The sequence below is a fragment of the Oryzias latipes genome, chromosome 22 (assembly GCF_002234675.1).
Source record: "Oryzias latipes chromosome 22, ASM223467v1".
In the NCBI taxonomy this organism is placed as follows: domain Eukaryota; kingdom Metazoa; phylum Chordata; class Actinopteri; order Beloniformes; family Adrianichthyidae; genus Oryzias; species Oryzias latipes.
This window is the reverse complement of record NC_019880.2, coordinates 7,692,029-7,711,787: the sequence shown is the minus strand read 5'-3', so window position 1 is coordinate 7,711,787 and position 19,759 is coordinate 7,692,029. Positions and strand designations below refer to the sequence as shown.

General features: G+C 39.7%; 1 protein-coding gene across 5 annotated transcripts in view; it reads left to right on the top strand.

Annotated features, from left to right (window-relative positions):
* The window catches only part of fermt2 (fermitin family member 2), a 36,707-nt gene extending 17,298 nt beyond the window's left edge, over window positions 1–19,409 (top strand). Inside the window, exons 4-18 of one of the 5 annotated variants that reach the window (XM_011490247.3) lie at window positions 3,048–3,176; window positions 7,635–7,667; window positions 9,179–9,404; window positions 9,475–9,577; window positions 9,687–9,794; window positions 11,785–11,919; window positions 12,325–12,374; window positions 12,905–13,029; window positions 13,196–13,302; window positions 13,374–13,592; window positions 16,154–16,174; window positions 16,835–16,959; window positions 17,048–17,189; window positions 18,740–18,931; window positions 19,024–19,409. In XM_011490247.3, coding sequence (XP_011488549.1) covers window positions 3,048–3,176; window positions 7,635–7,667; window positions 9,179–9,404; window positions 9,475–9,577; window positions 9,687–9,794; window positions 11,785–11,919; window positions 12,325–12,374; window positions 12,905–13,029; window positions 13,196–13,302; window positions 13,374–13,592; window positions 16,154–16,174; window positions 16,835–16,959; window positions 17,048–17,189; window positions 18,740–18,913 — 1,697 coding nt within the window. In that variant the 3' untranslated portion in view covers window positions 18,914–18,931; window positions 19,024–19,409. Of the gene's footprint in view, window positions 1–3,047; window positions 3,177–7,634; window positions 7,668–9,178; window positions 9,405–9,474; window positions 9,578–9,686; window positions 9,795–11,784; window positions 11,920–12,324; window positions 12,375–12,904; window positions 13,030–13,195; window positions 13,303–13,373; window positions 13,593–16,153; window positions 16,175–16,834; window positions 16,960–17,047; window positions 17,190–18,739 lie in introns of all 5 variants that reach the window. The other 4 variants (XM_011490246.3, XM_004082198.4, XM_011490248.3 and 1 more) reach the window with 4 other exon arrangements.
* Window positions 19,410–19,759: the final 350 nt, after the last annotated feature.

Genomic DNA, 19,759 nt, shown 5'->3' with positions numbered 1-19,759 from the left:
CTCAGCATGGAGGAGCTTGTTAAACCAATCTTATAAGCCAACACACAAAACGCACTAATCACTAATAAGAGACCAAGGACCTAAGAGTCTGAGGGGTTGTAAAAATAAAGTTTCTTCCTGTAGTGAACCACCATTTAAAAGCAACAAAAGTCTGGCTGGTCCTTTCAGCTGTAATGTTTAAATGGACCTTTACTACTATGTAAATCAGACAAAGCATCATTTTCTGAGGCCTATCAGAGGCAGAACGCGTACTTTCTCTTCACTGTGAATCAATTAGATAACTGTGGAAATTAGAGAAGGAAATGAAGTAGACTGGAGTGAGCACAGGGGGATGAGTTGATACTCAGGAGAGCGTCTGGTACAAGCTCTTCATCCTCCAGTGACCTTTTTTAATACTCTGTCGTTTTGGTGGAGCAGATTTATGGCCCATCATCAGTAGGCTCCTTGACTGAGTGATCTCTTGTCAAAACATGGGAGGCCTTTGGTTTGGCTTTAGCCCTAGCTTCTAAATTAAGGTACATTATTGTCTTTCCTAAGTGGCATTTTAGACATTTTTAGCCCCGTCTGGTGGATGAAGGGAGGTAGCTTTGTCCTTTTAGCCAATGAAATTGTTTTCTTGCGTTCTCAAAACGAGGGGGAAAAAAGGCTCTGTCAGTGAGCTTTCATGACCTCAGGTTTTTTTTTGTTTTTTTTTTTAAACACACCGCTGTAGTTGTTGGTCATTTGTGTAAACTTGTGGTGAATTGGTCTACTATATAAGTCAGTTTCGCAGTCTTAAGTACACCTCTTCATTTTGGAGTGTTGAGGGTTCTGAAGTGTTTGTCTTTTTTTTTTATAGAAATACTTTTTCAGTGGTTCTAGGTTACATGTTAGTTTATAAATTTAGACTATGACTGTGTTAGATTCTTTGTGGATGGACTTTACTAACTCACTGCAATGAATCATCTGTTCCAAGGAGTAGATCTCCCAAATCCAGCTGGCTTCCAGTCAGCTCCTCTCCTTTGGCTACAGGCCTGGTAACTGCCACAAGTCTGAAAGATGGAGGATGAGGTCTTATTGTCTACGTGTCCTTTCTGCTAATGGAAATAAACCCAAGTGACCATCAGTCACACCTCCTCCTGACACTATTCCACAAAAACTTGTAGACTTAAAGATTTGGAAAAACAGCATTTTGCAGCAGAAAAGAATCTGACTACTAAACTTCTAACAATGAAATGAAGCTTTTGCTGTCTTAAAAAGTTGTTTTGCTTGATGTTTTTAACTGTGTCCCAGTTGGCTTTGGGTTTAATGTTCTGCCTTTAATTCTGCCCATTTCATCGTTTATGTATATTTTTACCTTCAACTGCTAAGTGTCAAAGTAAACTTCCTACTTCTAAAAATTACCCTCATGTAGCTGTCTGGATGAGATTAGATGCTGATTTTAGCCGACCAGTAAATGCCTATATTTCTGGGACCAGCTAAACTCACAAGTTTTTGTTTTGTTTCTGAAAATACTGAAGTCAGGTTATTTATGTATTTTTTTCATAGCATTTCTACCCACTTGTCAGAGGTGGTTAACATCAAACTTTAATAGATTGCTTTTGGTAGCACTTAAAGCATACATGTTAAACTATGTATGTATGTCTATGTATTATGTATTCATTTTAACACACCTTTTCTTTTTTTATTAGGTGGTAGAGCTGCTCTGAAGCTTTGATCATAAATCACAATGAAAAAATTAATATTCTGAACAGCTGATGTATTAAAATATCATTTTAGGGAGGGAGGTTTGTGCTTTTTCAAGATGCCTCATGAATCAACTCGCTTTGCACAGTAGATTTGTAATATTTTACACATGAGTCCACGTTGTGATTATCAGAGTTAAACAGATGCAGAGATGTTGTAGTAAAACACTACATGCGTCTGCAGTCTGTCACCAGGACTGGCAGTCACAGTCATATACACTTCACTGTGCCTGTTGGCCTCCTCACTTTGCTCAGTGCGACTGAAGATCAGCAGCAGGCCTAGAACTCACATGGCTGTATAAGGGCACGAGGACTGCGCTTCTCTGCTGCAGCACAGCAAGAATGAGGAAGGAGGGAGGCAAAGCGAGGCTCAGCTTCCATCTGGTAGTTCTTAAAATCCCTGGAATGCTTATGCTTTAGTTACTCAAACCAAACAAACTTTCTCACCAAGTCAAGATGTTCTCTTGACCCTCCTGTGTGTGCTCTTCTTAACACCTTCTGCCACCTCCACCAATAGCTGGTAACACCATTTTCAAACCACCAGCCACAAAAAGTGACGAGGTTGGATTTTTCTAAAAGGAAAAACATTTTTTGCAGCTAAAATATTATAAATTTGGTATCTGATATCGGTGGATATCTTTGGGTTTTTAGTTTAATCTTATATGAAAATCAAATCAGTTTACGTTTTCATATTCTGCTGCTTCTGAGCCATTTTGGCTGCTTCACCTCCTCCATCATAGCTGCTGGTGAGTGATGTCTCCCTGAGCTTTAAGGCCACAGGATGGAGAGAAAAGAACCTGAGAGAAGCGAGGGGGAGCGCTGCTGTTCAAGTCATTAGAATCTTTCTAGTGTCTGATGTTTACTCTGTGATTTTGCACACATACAGTCAAAGTATGTATTGTTTTTTTTGTACTTTAAAAGGAATTTGTGTAAAAACAAAAAAAACCCCACTGATACTCTGTCTGGGTTGCATCAGTTCAGGCTTACAGCTAAGGCGAGGTTTTTGGGGCCAGAAGAGAGGGATTTGCAATTTTCCACCCCTTGCATGCACAGAATGTGTTGCATGCACATAGAATGGCTCCACAGCTACCGTCTTTACTTTCTTCATTCTTTCTTTCCCCGTCATACATTTATACTGTTTTAGTTTTACCATTTTCAAAAGTGAACAGTTGAAATTCCAGTGGTTTAAGTGTAGCTTGTAGGGAAAAAAACACAAATGGTTTTTTGTTTTATTGGTTTGTGACATTTAAATGATTGTTTGGGTGATATACAAGTTGTTTAAATGACATCAAGCCAATGTTCTTGTTGTCTCATCCCTGTTAGATATCCGGCACCCAGAGGAGCTGTCTCTACTGCGCAAACCCCGGGATCCGAAGAAGAAAAAGAAAAAGTTAGAAGAGGCAGAGGAGGATGATCTGGAGCTTGAGGGTCCACTGCTGACTCCAGGATCAGGTAGATTGCTTGTTAAAAATAATTTAAGAACATGATGATTTAAGAAAATTCATTATTCTGGAATTTTAAGATCACATTTTCATTACATCATATAAACATTTTTAAACCTTTGGACAAAAAGAATGAGTTATATTTAGTGGGCTGAATTTTACCAAATCTATTCTGGAGAATTGCTTGAGTTTAGAAACAGCAGAAAAACCCAGCATGAGATCAGCATACAGAAATGGAGTCTGTTTCTAATATAAAGATATAAGACATCCGACAGGCACCAGATCAGATTTCCATCTTATCAAAATGCCCCCTTTAATCTTATATGTCTGTAGAATGACACTGCTTTCCATGTAAAATGTATACTACCAGTTACCTCCAGGACCACCGAACCTTTGAGCTCTTACAGTCTGAACCAGTCCTGTAAAAATGGTCCTGGAGATTTGTGTAAGAAAAAATGAAAACTAGAAATCTAAACTGAGGTGTAAAATAATTATTATTTTAGAAAAATGTCAATGCACCAAAGGCACAAATCAAAGCCATGCTAACATTTTATTTGGTTTAGTTTGGGAAACCACATCTAGTATAGATGGTTTTCTTCTGTCATGATTTCTCTTTTTGGATGAATTATCAACTGGATGCAAGTATTTTAAACTAGTTATGTCTGGAATGTTGCACACGTGACAAAAAAAAGCTGGAAAACGGTTTCTTCTCAGCAGCACCACTTTAAAGCTGTTACATCCAAACAGATTTATCTTTGAAATCGTTTTTTCAATATCTTTTATACTCTGCATGTGATGTTTTAAACAAAAACAGTGTGGCTCTCATGATGGATGAAAAACAGAAATGGAGAAAACGCAAAAGAGATGCAGAGAACAGACCACACTTTCTGATCTGATTATAGTTCTTCATATTTTGACCAAAATCGTCAAATTCACGAATTTAGCCTGGAATGTACTTAATGCATCATGTGCATTATGCATTCTGCTTATGTTCTCTTGTACTTTTTAAGTAGGTATGTTGCATTGAACTTCTTTAAAATTAGATTTTAAAATCAAAATCCTATTCAGATTTCCTCCCTTCGTCATTTCAGCATATTCCATGCTGTGTTGGGTTCACTCCTCTGGTGGTTGGGAAACCACCAAGTTAACTCAAGATTGTTGCACTCGGCTTCCAGTGACCAAATGAGAGTGTGTGAGGTTGAGGCCTGCATGGAGTCAACAACCATTGACTCCAGTCCTTTGGCAGAGAGACCTAGGAAGGAATCTTTGAAATTCCACACATAGCTGGTCACACTGCCATTTTAAAACTGAACCAGGCATCACAAGTGCAACACAAGTGCAGTTATCACGGCCTTCCTTAATGGCGTTAATACCGCATAAGGAGAGAAGAAGCTGAACAATACACGGTAAACCACCCAGGACTTATCATCAAACTGTATATATAAGACTTGGTGAATGGGGACCTGTGCATCAATAGTCTCCTTGAAATGCAGTTTTCTCAATGCTTAACTATGCTTGGCTGACAAATCTGTGTTTAATTTAAGGAGAATCGCTTTTGCAGTCAAGGAAGACATTTACTCCACACGCACATCATTTGTCTATTTAATTAGATGGAATAAGTACTAAATGTCGGAGAAAGCTATTCACTTCACAACAGCAATAATTACAAAGATAGTTACATCATTAAGGGTGTGCCACTTCGATTGATGTGGAAAAGCTGGGCTTCTCTAAATGTTGGTAAATGCGGTCATACCATTAGGTGGTGCTGAGAAACATTCCTATAACTGGAATGTGCAGAATCTGTTTACTGTTACCAATCTCCGTGTGTAATAAATGCGCCTTCATGTGTCCCCGATGTTCTTCTATCACATCACATGTTGCAGTCAGTGAGTCTGTTTCATGACCAAATTGTAAGAGGTTATTCTGTCCCTAGTGGGGAAGGGCTGGCCTCTTGGCCCATTGTCGCCTGATGGAAATCACAAGGTCCAACAGCGAGGAACAGATGCAATCAGACTAGTAGTATTTTTGTTTTGCCACTTTGAGTTCATCTTTAACCATATGCAGACAAGCAGATACTTATAAGACATACACTTAATACCTAATTAAAGTTTTGCATTTACTGTTGCACCTTAAAGTCAGACGAGGCTGAAATTGGTGTCCGATTCTGTAGCGTCCACTTTGACAGTTATGGATTAAGTGAACATCTATAATCACATTTTAGTGGTTCCTACGTAAAAAGCTAGTGATCAAATACGGTTAAAAGCAGCTGCTGATATTTTACAGAGAGATTAGTGGAAGCTACAAAAATAAATAAATAAAAACCAGACATCCACTTCAGCCTCGTACAGGTCGGTCTTTGAAAATATTGTGAAGCATCAAGCTGGTATGTGGGCTAAAAAAGGTTGCTGACCATGGTCCTAAAGTAACTTTTTCTTGTTTTCATCGGCCGGCTTATGATCACATAAATGAAAGTATAAACAGCACTGCACTCAAACAAAATTAATATACAACTGCAGGATTTTCCGAACAGCCTATTTCAAAAATGACTAATAACGGAAATTTGGATTAGGTTTAAAAAATGGTGCGTCTACCAAAAGAGTCATGACTATCCACGTGAGCATATACTATCTCATCATCACTGATCATGAAAAAGGGAATGTATAACTCCTATGTGAAATAACAAATAGTTTTGGTCTTTTCACATCCATAGTACTCAATTCTGTGGTAAGATTAAGGGAGTTCAGGGGCCTAAAAGCCAAAGCTAAAAACCACAACTTAATGCATGTGATTCTCCCTACACATTTTCAGGCAGAACGGCATGATAAACCACAAACTACTCGTTTCATGTGTCAATTTATACAAGGACCTCTATCAGCTGACTAAGGACCTCTATCAGCTGACTAAGGAAAACAAAAAACTTGAGCACGGAAGATGAAAGTTTCTTCTCAGTAGTGTCATCAGGTGTTAAAATTGAGACTAGCATCCATTATAAAGAATTTCAGATTCAGAGGTTGACATATTCTCCCTTGACAAAGATGGAGAAACGCTCCTTTTTCAAATAAAAAGACGATAGTCTTCAACTTTTTCGAATTAGACTTTCAAAACCAATGCATTTTTCTTTCACGTTATTTTATTTTTTTGTTGACTAATCCTTTGTTGGAACTGAAAACCTGGAAGTTCTGTCTGATGCTAGCTTTATTTGAAGAAAATAAGTATCTTGACATGTGAACAGCAAGGAAATGCTGAACAGAGATTTTGAGTGTATGTTGGTTGTTTAGAAGTGAATGGTTTATTAGAACATAATTGGTCATGCCAGAGGGATATCCTGCTGCAACACAGTAAAAAAAAAACGTTATCTACTCTGAAGCTCTTTCTGCCATCTTTGTGGATTCCCTAAAATGAATTCCCTAACTTTTATCTTTCTTATTTCTATCTGTCACAAGCTGCGGTTACATGTGCAAAATGTCTTTGATCGGATTATAATTGACCTGTTTACATGGGTCCAGAAAAACCTTATCTGATTATATCAAACATTTACATACGCCACACTTTTGATCGGAATCGGAATAAATCATTTTGTTATGTACAGTACTATCTAAATTACAGGAAACGACTGTAAAAGAAGAAACAGTGAGTTCCGTTATAAACAAACAAAGCTGCAGCATAGAGTGAGATGATCTTCTAAAAGTGCCATTATTATTATGCTTATTATTAATTTCCCGTTTGCTCATAATTTTCTATAAAATCCATGCGGTCAATGCTGCAATGTGCATCTTGGCTGCACATAAATATATGTGCAGCCAAGGAATAATGGGAATAATAATGGGAATAACATCAGCCTTTCTTTTGTCTGGACATGATTGGAAACACAAATTCACATAATTGTTGTCCCGGTTTCTCAGGACTCTGCGGAGCGGCGTTTCCACATTCAATAGCCCCCTCTGCCAGCTCACATACCGTCCCAAAGCCGCTACTCTGGTTGGAGACACAGTTCTCCTGAGTAGACTGCGGTCCGAAGCCTCCTCCGGAGCGCATGCCACAACAAAGCACCCTCCCCTGCTTGAGATACTCGAATCTTGGAGTCCGGCTGCTCTGCTCAGAGACACACTTCAATCATGTGAACCAGCCTGCCGGTCATGTTGCCGTCTACACATGACGTAAAAGCCAATGCAGGAGTGACCCACAATTGGAATTAATTGTTTACATGCACCACTATCAGATCAACAATCAGCATACACCAGCTATCTCAATCGAAAGGAAATTTTGATCCGAATAATTGGGTCAGAGTATTCCGAACGGTGTGTTTACATGACACATTTTTATCCTGATCAGGCGTTTATTCCGATTCATTTTGTCCATGTAAACGCAGCCACTGAGAGTTTTTGTGTCTCCAACCTCTTTGTCTGATGCTGTTTGTTATTCCCTCCATTTCTTTCCTGTCTTTTCCTTTCCAATTGTTTCTTTCTAGCCTCTGAAATAATTTACATCGGACCTGTCAAAGGTAAGCCGTCCTTTAACCTCTGTCCTCCTCTCTTAAGCTGTTCTTTCTCACCCTTGTCTCGTTACCCCCACCCCCTGATAGCTAATGTGCCAAAGTCACATGACATCCCTAATCTTTAGGCTGGCAGCAGAACCACCTGACTGCTTCTCAGAAAGTCAGCTGATGTTTGTGGTCGCATGATAAATGTGTACACATCCATTAGAAATGACCTTAAAGCACATTTTTTAAAAGCTACTCCAGGCCAGCTGATACCAAATCACTTTTTAGACTTTTCCTAAAATAGTAGAGTTATGTCAGAATGAAGTTGTGACTAATAGTTGATCTATTGTTTTCCTTTCTTTCAACAGTTGTTTATATAGAGATTACATGCATATCCTGAAATCTACAAGCTTCATCTAACAGGCCTACTTAGATTTGAATTCTAAAGGAATATTTCTTTCATTTTTATTTATTGACAACGTTTTGAATTTCTTTTTGTTATTGATAATATTTAATATTTTAATTATATTTAATATTTTAATTAATCGACTTAATATTTATTATTTCTGCAGTGGAGGTTTAATAAACATGACTGAGGAAGCCTAATGTTTTTTTGTTTTTCTCAATGGACTGTCAGCTTTCACCTTCTGTGTGGTTTCTTTGGATTTTTGAGATTCCTCTAAAGGCCTATGGGAGATGCAAGGAACTCTCCCTGACCTAATGAACTCGGTATGGGGAGAAAGATCCCTGAAGGAAACACTGGATAACACCCTCCCCCATGTGGAATGGGTGGCCATAGCCTGCACCCTGTTCTCATGACCCCAGCTCACAAACACAAACTTAAACTCTCACAGTCACTTCTACAAACCAGGCCCACTTCCTTATTTCAAAGGGGAATTAGTGGTTTATCCCAGAGTTGCTTCTTGACCTAGGTCTTCCAGAGGAGGGACAGGAATGGAGGAGGATGCAGTGAAAAATAGCCTTCAAGGCCAACCAACAGGAAATGCAAACTGAGTCACTCGTGTTTGGTGGGTCAAGGGCCAAAATCCAAAGTTGAATATGAATTCATGCCAACATCAAAAAATTTAATTTTGGTACTTGGACCCTTGAACGTTTATTGCGCTGTATCATTGCATTCATCCTCTCCTTTGGTTATGTGATGCCATACTTTGCTGTGTGCAGTGACTTCATGCAGGTTTTTTGAATGACCTTGATCATATTGTTTGTCATTTAAATGCTAATCCACACTAGCTTTGTTATCAACTGGAGGACAGACGGGAAGTTTGCAGAGCTTGTAGTTACTTCATGTTGATCACTGGCTAGTGTGGCTTGGATGCAAGTGTGTGTGCTTTTAGAAAACTTTTTATCTCTTGTTTTTACCTTGTTGCTTTGTTATATTGACATGTTTGTGAAAAAAACAACACTTTACTAGATTTTTGTAAAAAAAAAGTATTATAATTGTTTTAATGTGCGTTTTATTAACTTAGTTTTTTTCTTAAAAAATCAAGACTTAACGGGTGTTTCCTTTTCAGGGAGCATCTACTCAAGTCCAGGATTATATAGTAAGACCATGACCCCCACGTATGACTCCAGGGATGGAAGCCCACTATCTCCCACCTCAGCCTGGTTTGGGGACAGCCCACTATCTGAGGGCAATCCCAGCATCCTCGCTGTCAGCCAACCAATTTCCTCACCAGACATACTGGTCAAACTCTACAAGCCCCAGTCTCTGTTGGATAAAGCAAAAATCAATCAAGGGTGAGAGTTTTGACTACATTTTGTAGTACGGAGTTTCCATTTCTTCATAATCTAACTTCTGTCCGTACAGATGGATGGACTCATCCAGGTCTCTCATGGAGCAGGACGTAAAGGAGAATGAAGTGCTGCTGCTGAGGTTTAAATACCACAGTTTCTTTGACCTCAACCCAAAGGTATGTCCTTATAAACGCATAGCCCCCCCTGAGTTTTCCGTCAAAGCATATATTTGAAAGTTATTTTCTTGACACATTTAGAATAAGCTTCTGTGACTTTTGTCCTCAGTATGATGCCATTCGTGTAAACCAGCTGTATGAGCAGGCAAAGTGGGCCATCCTTCTGGAAGAAATTGAGTGCACAGAGGAGGAAATGATGATGTTTGCTGCCCTGCAGGTAGGTGGACTATGTGTTTGATAAGATTCTTCATTCTTCAGCCATTCTTATGTTAAATAATAAAAAATACTGTTTTTTTAGGCGTTTTGACGAGTCTCAATTGGTTTCCTACTACTTCTGCAAAGCCACAATTTCGTCTGTTGTAAGGAAAAATAAGTGGCTATTATTAAAAATCCTATATTTTTTTGAATAATGAATAATACGTTTATTCTTTGAATCTTAAGTGAATGAAAAAAAAAAAATCATTTTAAAGGCAGATCAGGAGAAGGGGTGTGAGGTCTTCATATCCGTTTTCATTAGAAAAAAACAGTTCAGAAGGACGGACACTGAAGTGTTTGTCAGTGGACATGATATACAGATGTTAACCCCTCAGCGACTTCACTTTGTTCCATCTACTGTTGGGGTAGGGTTCCTGCTATTTCTGAACCTCATAAATTGGGTGCCAAGACCTTAGGACGCCACGCTGTCCCCACGCTGTGGGTAATTATAGAGCATCTTGGGGTGTAGGACCCCAAGCTTCAGTCCAGACCACCCACAACATGAGAAACGGTCTTGGAGTCTCGGATTCCTTTAAAATCTATATCACTCTGAGTTTTCAGATACGTGTTACCACATCATTTATGTGTGTTTGAAGACATGCCCATCCTCGATCAGAGTGGTGACAGCGCTGTTGCTACCTCTCTGAGAGCAGGTCAGTAGTGTCTGGGGTTTTAGTGAGCAGGACGAGCTCAGATTTTGGCTAAGGTTTCAGTGTTGAGGTATAAAAGGGTCTAAATAAAGACAGACATCCACATCAAGTGCGCTGCTACAGGGTGTCACCTTGTGTTCACCAGGAAGTTTCACTTCGCAGGGTTGAAGTAATCAAGCAACAATAGTGGTTGACCTCATTGTATCTAATAAAAAAAACAGGAAGTCTATGTCCGTCCTTGTGGAAGTAACGTCAGAGTACAGCTATCCTCTCATAGGCTGCTCTGGTCCATTCACTCTCTCCACAGCTGTTCATTCATATGCTGGTGATGAGTTGGTGTTATAAATATCATTTGTCAACAAGCTCTATTTAGTGCGTGTGGCTCAGAGTACGGTGTTCTGTAATTACAGTATCCTGATGAATTAGTGTTTATATATTGACAGTAAAGTGTCTCTTATGCCCCGCCTTTAAACCAATCCTGATATCCAGGAAAAGTACATTTGTATAGTTTTTTTTTGTAGAATTCCCAGGTTGCAAAACTGTTTTTATCCTCGTTTTTTCTGTTCATAATATTTCTCCACAACTAAATAGTCGAACATAACAATAATAATTATAACAATGGATTGGATTTATCTGCGCTTTTCCAGACGCTCAAAGCGCTTACAGTGTGTCCATTATTCATTCACTCCTCATTCATACTTGGTGATGGTAAGCTACTAATGTGGCCACAGCTGCCCTGGGGCAGACTGACAGAGACATGGCTGCCAGTTCGCGCCTACGGCCCCTCTGACCATCACCGGGATCATTTATACACATTCACACACCAGTGGAGCTGCACTGGAGGCAGGGAGGTAAAGTGTCTTGCCCAAGGACACAACAACAGTTGGCTGGGGGGAGCAGGGATTGAACTGCCGACCGTTCTATTATTGGACGACCTGCTCAACCGCCTGAGCCACTGCCGCCCTCAAACATGTCAATATAAGCCCCATTTTACCTTAAAGTGGAGCACTTTTCCTTTATGAGGAGATGTTTTTTGTATCAGTGGTACACAGCAAACCTTTACAGATATCAGCAAACTTGTAAACTTCGATGTTTAGTTATCCAGAGTTTTCAGAAATCTCTATTCATCTAATGCGTCTCTAAACTTCCTTAAATGTTGTTTTGTTTGTTTTGTTTTATACTCTTTTCTCCCATATTAAGGATGGAATGAAATGCTGATTTATTGTTGTTCTTATTTAGGCATTAATGTCTTTGAGAGGAGTTTACCCCCTGTTTTTGTGGTGTTTTTTTTTTGTTTCTCAGTATCACATCAACAAGCTGTCAATCATGTCAACGGACAACCATATGAATAACAGTGAGAAGGAGGTGGATGAGGTTGACGCCGCTCTCTCTGATCTGGAGATCACTTTGGAAGGAGGGAAAACCTCCAACACACTGGTATGTCTGTTCTGATATCATCGCCAGGTTTCTTGTATTGTTTTAGGACACAAAACGGGTTTTCTCCATCTTTCTGTCAGAACTTGGAGTTCTTGTTTCATTTTTTTAAATAGTTGATATGCTTTTGTTTCATGTCTGTCTGAAGATTCTTGTATTTAGCTGGACCCTAAATGTCCACAGTCTTTCAGAGTCTTTGAAAGTAAAACATTTGAGAGTTTCTCATCTAATCTGATTAGGTTGGAAGAGATGGGTTTACAGTTTCTGCACTACTGACATGCTTTTTTGACTTGGTTGATCGTAGGAAAATGATTTTAGAAAACTACTTTGAAAAAATGTTAAGCAAATGCTGCAGGGCAACAATGAAACACAAAATAGCTGGATTTGAACTTTTCCTTTGCTCCTCAGGGGGACATCACCTCGATTCCTGAGCTCGCAGATTATGTCAAAGTTTTCAAGTAAGTAAACTTTCACAACTAATTTATCCCACATAACTTAATGAGAAATATAAACAGCTGGATGTGCGTGTTTACAAACGACTCAAATTTAAAAAAAAAAAAAAAAGGGTAGTGAAATTTAGAACCACAGTCATATTTCTTCATCTTTTTGTTTTGTGCCTGTTTACTTCTTTTTGGGAGGGAGGTTTGGCTTTGGCTCTTCAGAGCGTTGGACCAAACAGACTTTAAAACAATGTTTTTCTTTGCTGACTTTGCTGACAGATGGGTGACTCCTGGTGTGTTTGTCCCATAAAATGAATGTCATAAACTTTAATATCAAGAGGCCTTTTCTTTGTAACCATGTTGAACAATGCTGGCTCGTTTTTTTTTTTCCTCTTGCCGACTTTGCACTTCACAATTTCCCACTTTCTGCTTCTCTTCCTAAAGTCTCTCCTCCTGCTCTGTCCATGTTTCTCAGCATAAAAAACAGCAGAAGTGGATTTCCATCTGAATTCTGGCCTTATGTTTTTTTAATCTCCTCACTCCTCCAGGCCCAAAAAGTTGACACTAAAGGGCTACAAGCAGTACTGGTGCACATTCAAGGACATCACAATTTCCTGTTACAAGAGTAAAGAGGAGGCTCATGGGACACCTTCTTACCAGATGAACCTCAGAGGTGCTGGGACATCCACTTATGAACAAAATCCCCACAAAATGTCATGTCATGGTGGAATGTGACCCTTTATTTATTTGCTGAGTATATGTTATCTTTGGTGGTGTGTCTAAAGAGTCAGAGCGACCTTTTGACCTTCTCCTTCTGTGCCGTGGCCTGTTGTGTGTAGGTTGTGAGGTGACGCCAGATGTTAATATCTCAGGTCAGAAATTTAACATCAAGCTGCTGATCCCTGTGGCTGATGGGATGAATGAGATCTGGCTTCGGTGTGACACGGTAATCTTCAACCCGTTCTGGAGTTTTTCCTCTTTAGATGCTTTTACCATCTTTTGAATTTTTCACTTCAGGAGAAACAGTATGCTCACTGGATGGCTGCATGTCGGTTGGCGTCCAAAGGGAAGACCATGGCCGACAGCTCGTACAACCTGGAGGTCCAAAATATTCTGTCCTTCCTGAAAATGCAGCACATGAACCCCGACCCTCAGTTCATCGAGCCGATCACCACGGATATCAACCCAGAATGCCTGGTCTCGCCGCGTTACCTTAAGAAGTACAAGAACAAGCAGGTAAACTGTTCAAGCAACAAATGAAGAAACGCAGTTCAACAGACGTGTGGGGGTTTGTTTATCTTTTGGGGAAATTGAACTGAGAAGCATGTGATGCTCTCCAAACGGGCGCCTGCTGGCATCAGACTTGTTCCTCCTTGGAGTATAGCCTCCACTCCCCCTTTGTTACTTTCTTTCTACTTTTCCTGTCTTCTACCAACCCCCTCCATCGATGGGGAAGCCCCTACACCAGGCACCTAAAAGCACTAAGTGAATACAGCAGCTCTGCTTTTGTCAAACTGTGACCTCATTTTCACGGAGGCTCCAAATTCTTGGCTGCTTCCGCTAAATCTGCACTTATTCCCTGTATTTTTCGACAGTCGTAGTTAATGAGCAGATAAAATAGTTGACTGTTAACATTGAGAGAATTTCCTTGGAAATGTCAGATTTCACAGTGGGCATGGCAGATTTGCGTGCAAGCAAATCTGCGTTTGTGTGTTTGCATGTGTGTTTATGTGTTAGTGTGCACCTGTTTGCGTGTGTGTGTGTGTGTGTATACACACTAGAGCAGCTGAGTACACGGCACACACCGCTGTGTTAGGCTGCTGCTTCCCTCACCCATTTGTTCACGTTGCAGCAGCTTTGGGGGATTTTGCACGTGGGCCAGGGGCATGTCAGGAGGTGGCTGGTACCGAAAATGAGTCCGAAATTGTCCCAACCGCATCCTCACACACACGCATGTCAAAAGAGAGATCCGGACTCAGTTTGAGAACTGATTATAAAGGGCTGAACCATAAATGAATACCTGGAGGATGTTTACATCAGCTTTGCTGCCTGTAGCCAAACAGCGGCGCTCCCCAACCCCCGGGTTGTGGACCGTTATTGGTCTGTGGGACAGTTGGTACCAGGTCACAGAAAGAAAAAACAAAAAAAACGTTTTTTCTCATTATATTTATAATTTAATTCGGAAGGAAGTTTTATTTTGGGAAACTACTGGATTCTTTCCACCACATCCAACTCATTCTTGACGCATGTCCGGCCGCTTGGTCGTGTGTTGTCTGTACTTTCTTAAAGCGCTGACTGCTAAACTGAAACCCCAGAGGTAGCAAAGTTAACAAATACAAATGTATTTGAAATGATTTCTCCGCAGAAAAGAGCCAGGGAGGAAACGGAAGAACGGCCATAGACTATAAAGAAAAAAAAGCTTCATTTAACAGACAAAAACAGAGTTTTTACTTTATGAAAATTGTAACACCGTAATTATATCTCATAATATTCAGCAACCTACTGCTGAATAAAGTTGTTCAGATGGGGAATTCACATTTACTATCATATTTATAAAATACCAGTTTTAGTGACTGTTTTTCTTTTTTCTTTTTATTTATCCATCGCACTTTAAAAGTCGTATGAGGCTGAAGTTTTTGACAGTCACAGGGTTAAGGAAAATCTATATCACATTTTAATGGTTCCTAGTTACAAACAAAGTTTAACTAGTTGCAGATATTTTACAGAGGATGCAGATAAAAAAATCCGACACCTACTTTAACCTCGTCTAGGCGGTCTGGGAAAATATTGTGACATTAAACCGGTCTTTGGTCTGAAAAGGTTTGGGGACCATCGATGTACAGAACATGCTGAACCTTTCAGTCAGTTAAAGATTCAATTACTAAGACTGTGGTTTTATTTTGCTTTTACAAATTTTTTAACGTATTTCATGAAATTGTACAGTTTTGGCTAAAAGGATGCCAATTCCATGTCATTTGTTCCCAAAAAAACAAAAAAACTTTTATGGCAATGAAAGAAAGAGACACACTGTATGGCAACTGACTATTTCCAGAACTGATACTAAAAGATTGAATTACCTAGAAGCTCAGACTCATTGTAAACCCTTCCTGTGTAGCGGGCGTGGGGACATCCGGATATGAGCCTTACTCGGGAATGCTGCGCGGGAAAGCTGTCTGGGAAAAGCCCCTCAACTCTAGTCAGTCACAACCCCTCCCCATCTTCCCTCAAACTGGACTTCCTGTTGTAAGATTTGTCCGAGTAAACTTCCGCTCCGCAGCTCCAGGCAGAAGCAGACTCAGGGATTTTTTGTAGATGACGTGGAACAGAGCCTTTCTGGTCCAGTGTACATATTTACTGAAAGGAGAGCTGTTGGAAACACTCCGTCTGTTACAAAGGATGTATGCTGCCACCTTGTGTATGAAGGGTGTCTTACATTATTCAGGACATCCCTTTAAGAAATCTAATACATTTAAGCAGAAATAATCAATACCCCAGATTTTCTACTTACATTGACATATTGTGAAGTGTTGTAGCTGTTGTGTACTCCTGTCTTTTGTTGCTTTTGCCCTCTCCAAATGCTGCTCTACTCTCCTCCTTGTTGCTAAAAGTTGCATGACACCTTTAGCCCAAACTGTTCTTTTTGTATTGCAGCAACAGTTGCTTGTATTGATTTCTATTTTATTATTCTTTCTCCCTCCACTGTGAGATCTTGCTGGCTTGCTCTCCAACATTCCTTTTTTTTTTCTTCTCTTTTTGTCAAACCTGTACATCTTTCCATCCCTACCTCTCCTCTTCAGCCAGGCTATATCAGGGACTTGGTGAGTTCAAATGTCCACTGGGTGCCCTCACCTCCCAGATAAGTGCATGGAAGTGTGAACCTCTTCTGTCTCTTTTAGCTCGACTTCCCAGCATCAAAGCCGTAACCTTAGAGTGGAAGTGTTTTGTAGTTTGCCTGCTGCTTTAGTACGCTTCCAGCATCTAAGAAACAAAAGATGCAACACAAAAAAAAAAGACAAAAGGAGATCGATTTCAGTTTTAAACACGCTTAAACTGTCAGTTTTGTTTTGATGCAGCTGATACTCTGCTTAAATCTATTCATAGACCTCTAGTGATAGATGTGTTGCATCTTTTTACTTCATTATTTAAAACTGCATTCTAGAAATTGATTGTGCTAATTCTCTTCACATTTATTGTATCAGTGATGTCCAAAGTTCTGCTCACATGCTCCTAAACTCGCGCTTGAATCTGTCCGTTTAACCCCACTCTGATGTATGATGCAAACAAACACAGCGGTGGTGTTCTGGTTATTTGCATCCTGGTGGAATCGGTGAACTAAAACGGTTCCTTTTCACATCGGGTTTGTGTGGATTTGAGTGCTGTTTGGATTGAAGGCTTGGTGATGGGGTATTTTTGGTAATGTGGTTAGAATACTTGAGGTGAGCTTGTCGTAAACTTGCTACGTTTTCTGGATTTTCCAGATTTCAGCCCGGATCCTTGAAGCCCACCAGAACGTGGCTCAGATGAGTCTCATTGAGGCAAAGATGCGCTTCATCCAGGCGTGGCAATCTCTGCCAGAGTTTGGCATCACTCATTTTCTTGCAAAGTACGGTTTTCATGTTTGCTTTTTAAAGTTTGTTTTTTATTAGTTATTCAAGTCCCTTTTTTGACATTTAATTCTATTTTTTTTTCAGGTTCCAAGGTGGAAAGAAGGAAGAGCTGATCGGAATCACCTACAATCGGTTGATTCGGATGGACGCTCATACTGGAGATGCAATCAAGACCTGGCGCTTCAGCAACATGAAACAGTGGAATGTCAACTGGGAGATCAAGATGGTACTGGACTGCACCATCTTCCTATGATACACGAAAAGATTCTAAAACGGATTTAAAACAATGTCTTCCAATGATGCACATTCATTTTTGCCAACCGCAGCTCAGTGGACCTTGATGCCTATATTTAATATACATTGTTGCGTTGGGACTCGATGGTAGCAACAGACATCATCAGCTGTTCAAGCATTAGGATAAACAAAATTAGACCGTTAAGACGTTTTTTCTTTAGAATCACTGCATTTTTGACTCTCATATGAATTGTTGGGATGATGGTGGTTATGTCCACATTCCCTCACTACTGCTAACCACCAATAGACCATATAGAACAGGACTGGGCAGGGCCCTGGATTTGAATGCAATTCAGACACATGCTGGTTGTATAGCTATTTTTTACAATCATCTTTTCATTTGTTGTGTAAGCGTTCCCAACTTTTAATCGATGATGCTGTTTTTAGATTAAATAAAAAAACATAAATTTCTAGGACATAGTTTCTGCAGAGCAACAAGAGTTCATTAAAAATAAAAACTGGTGACGCGGAGTAAGCCTACCCCCATTTCCCATTATCCCTTTGTTTACACTTCCTCCCACTAGTTTACAGCCCCTCACAACCCAAACCAACCATTATCTGTAAAAGAAAACAATGTTGAGCAATACTGGAGCTATCCAGCCTTACAGTTCTGAGGCAGATTCCAGCTCAGACGTGGAAAAACAATAACGGACATGGATCTATTTGTCTACAAATGGATGCATCGGAATGGAGCAGAAAGCTTGTACCTGCTGGTTGTTACATCACAACTACAAACCTTTTCCAACAGCATTATTTCATCTGCTTCTGATTCACAACAATTAAAAAAAAAAAAGAAATACTCAGTAATGCAGTTTTTTTAAGCTTCATTTTCGCTACATATGTTCTCCATTATGAGAAAAATGCTGCAAGGACATGTTAAAAAACCAAAAACATGATTTTTATTTAGGATTGAAAACCAAACAAAAAGAAACATTTTGTGAAAATGATTGATGGATTCACTGTGTTCTGATGATGATAACCTAGAGGATTTATAAAAAATACTTTAATGCATAGTCTCAAACAACAAATTGTTCAAATGCAATGCATTGTGGTCTATATTCGCCAGTCTAGTGAGCATCAATGCACACTGGTTTTTCACAGAGACCTCTGGAAAAGTTTCAGGAGATAGTGAGTACATTTGGACAGAGCTAGTACGTTTGGCCAAACCTTTGACATTCTGACGATACTTGGTTTGCTATTTATGTATAAACGTAACTTTGATTTTAACATTGATTCTGCAAATTTGTCTTTTCTGACATTTCTCTTCACATAGATTAAAGTTGCACATATTTTTTCTTTTTGTTTCAGGGCAGTGGTTGAAATCTGTCATCAGTAGATAATTTTTTTAATGTGAGAATATTTTTTACAGAAAGCTGCTTGAGTTTATTGGAAGTGGATGTTTCCTGTTCCGTTGGGTTTGGTGCTGGACACCAGGTTCTGTTGCTGTCGGCGTGACGGACCCATGTGCCTTTGTGTGCTCAGGTGACGGTGGAGTTTGCAGATGAGCCCAGTCTCGCTTTCATCTGCGCTGAAGTGGACTGCAAAGTGGTGCACGAGTTCATCGGTGGATACATCTTCCTGTCGACGCGCGCCAAGGACCAGAACGAATCATTAGACGAGGAAATGTTCTACAAACTGACCAGCGGCTGGGTCTGACCTGTCATGGCGGCAGAGGTCAGTGGAAGCTGCAAGCAGGAGGGCAGTGGCTTTAGGTGGAAGGTGGAGGCCTATGGGTTTATTTTTATTCAATTTCTTTGTATTTTCAGTGTTTTGAGGCTTCTCTGGAGACTTCAGAGGAGCATGAAATCTGCCATGAATGAACCAGTTTTTATTGTTACAGGTTTCCTGGTCAAAATAAGTTTAAACTGACCAGGTTGGTTGTTGCTGCTCTAATCCTTTGGTGGAAACATCTAAAATGAAGTTCTGGGATTAAGCAGAAGCTTTTACACTACATGTTTTCTCTACTCTTAAGTTAAAGGTCTCTAGCTTACATTTATGGCCACCTCTTTGACCCAAATTTTAGAAAAGTTTCTTTCCTTTTTCTTCTTTTCATCTTGCAGTCCCATTTTAAGAAAATGAGCTCAACAAGTGTTTCCTAAAACTTGTTAATACATCGCTAGACATAAATGAAGTTATCTATTTATCATGAAAGGTCTTTATAATGTTGTTTGATTTTATTGCAGCTCTGCATTTCCATCCACTTTGAGTTTTACTCTGAAGTTATGTTTCAGCACTTCCGCCATATAAACTTTTGTTTTCTAAATGAAATAAGCTGTTGTGTTATTTTTCTTCTGATGTTTGTTCTCTTTTTTTTTTCTTGAATATTTGTCTTTTTCTGGTAAATGACCCCAATGAACACGTATGGACTGATAGATAACATATTGTTAGCTTTGTTGAGAAATAACTGAGCATGTCTGAAAATGCTACCGTTTCATTGCACCAGGATTCACATCGTGTGGGTTTGAGAGTCTGGTTTCCAGCTTCCTTAATGCCAAATTTACC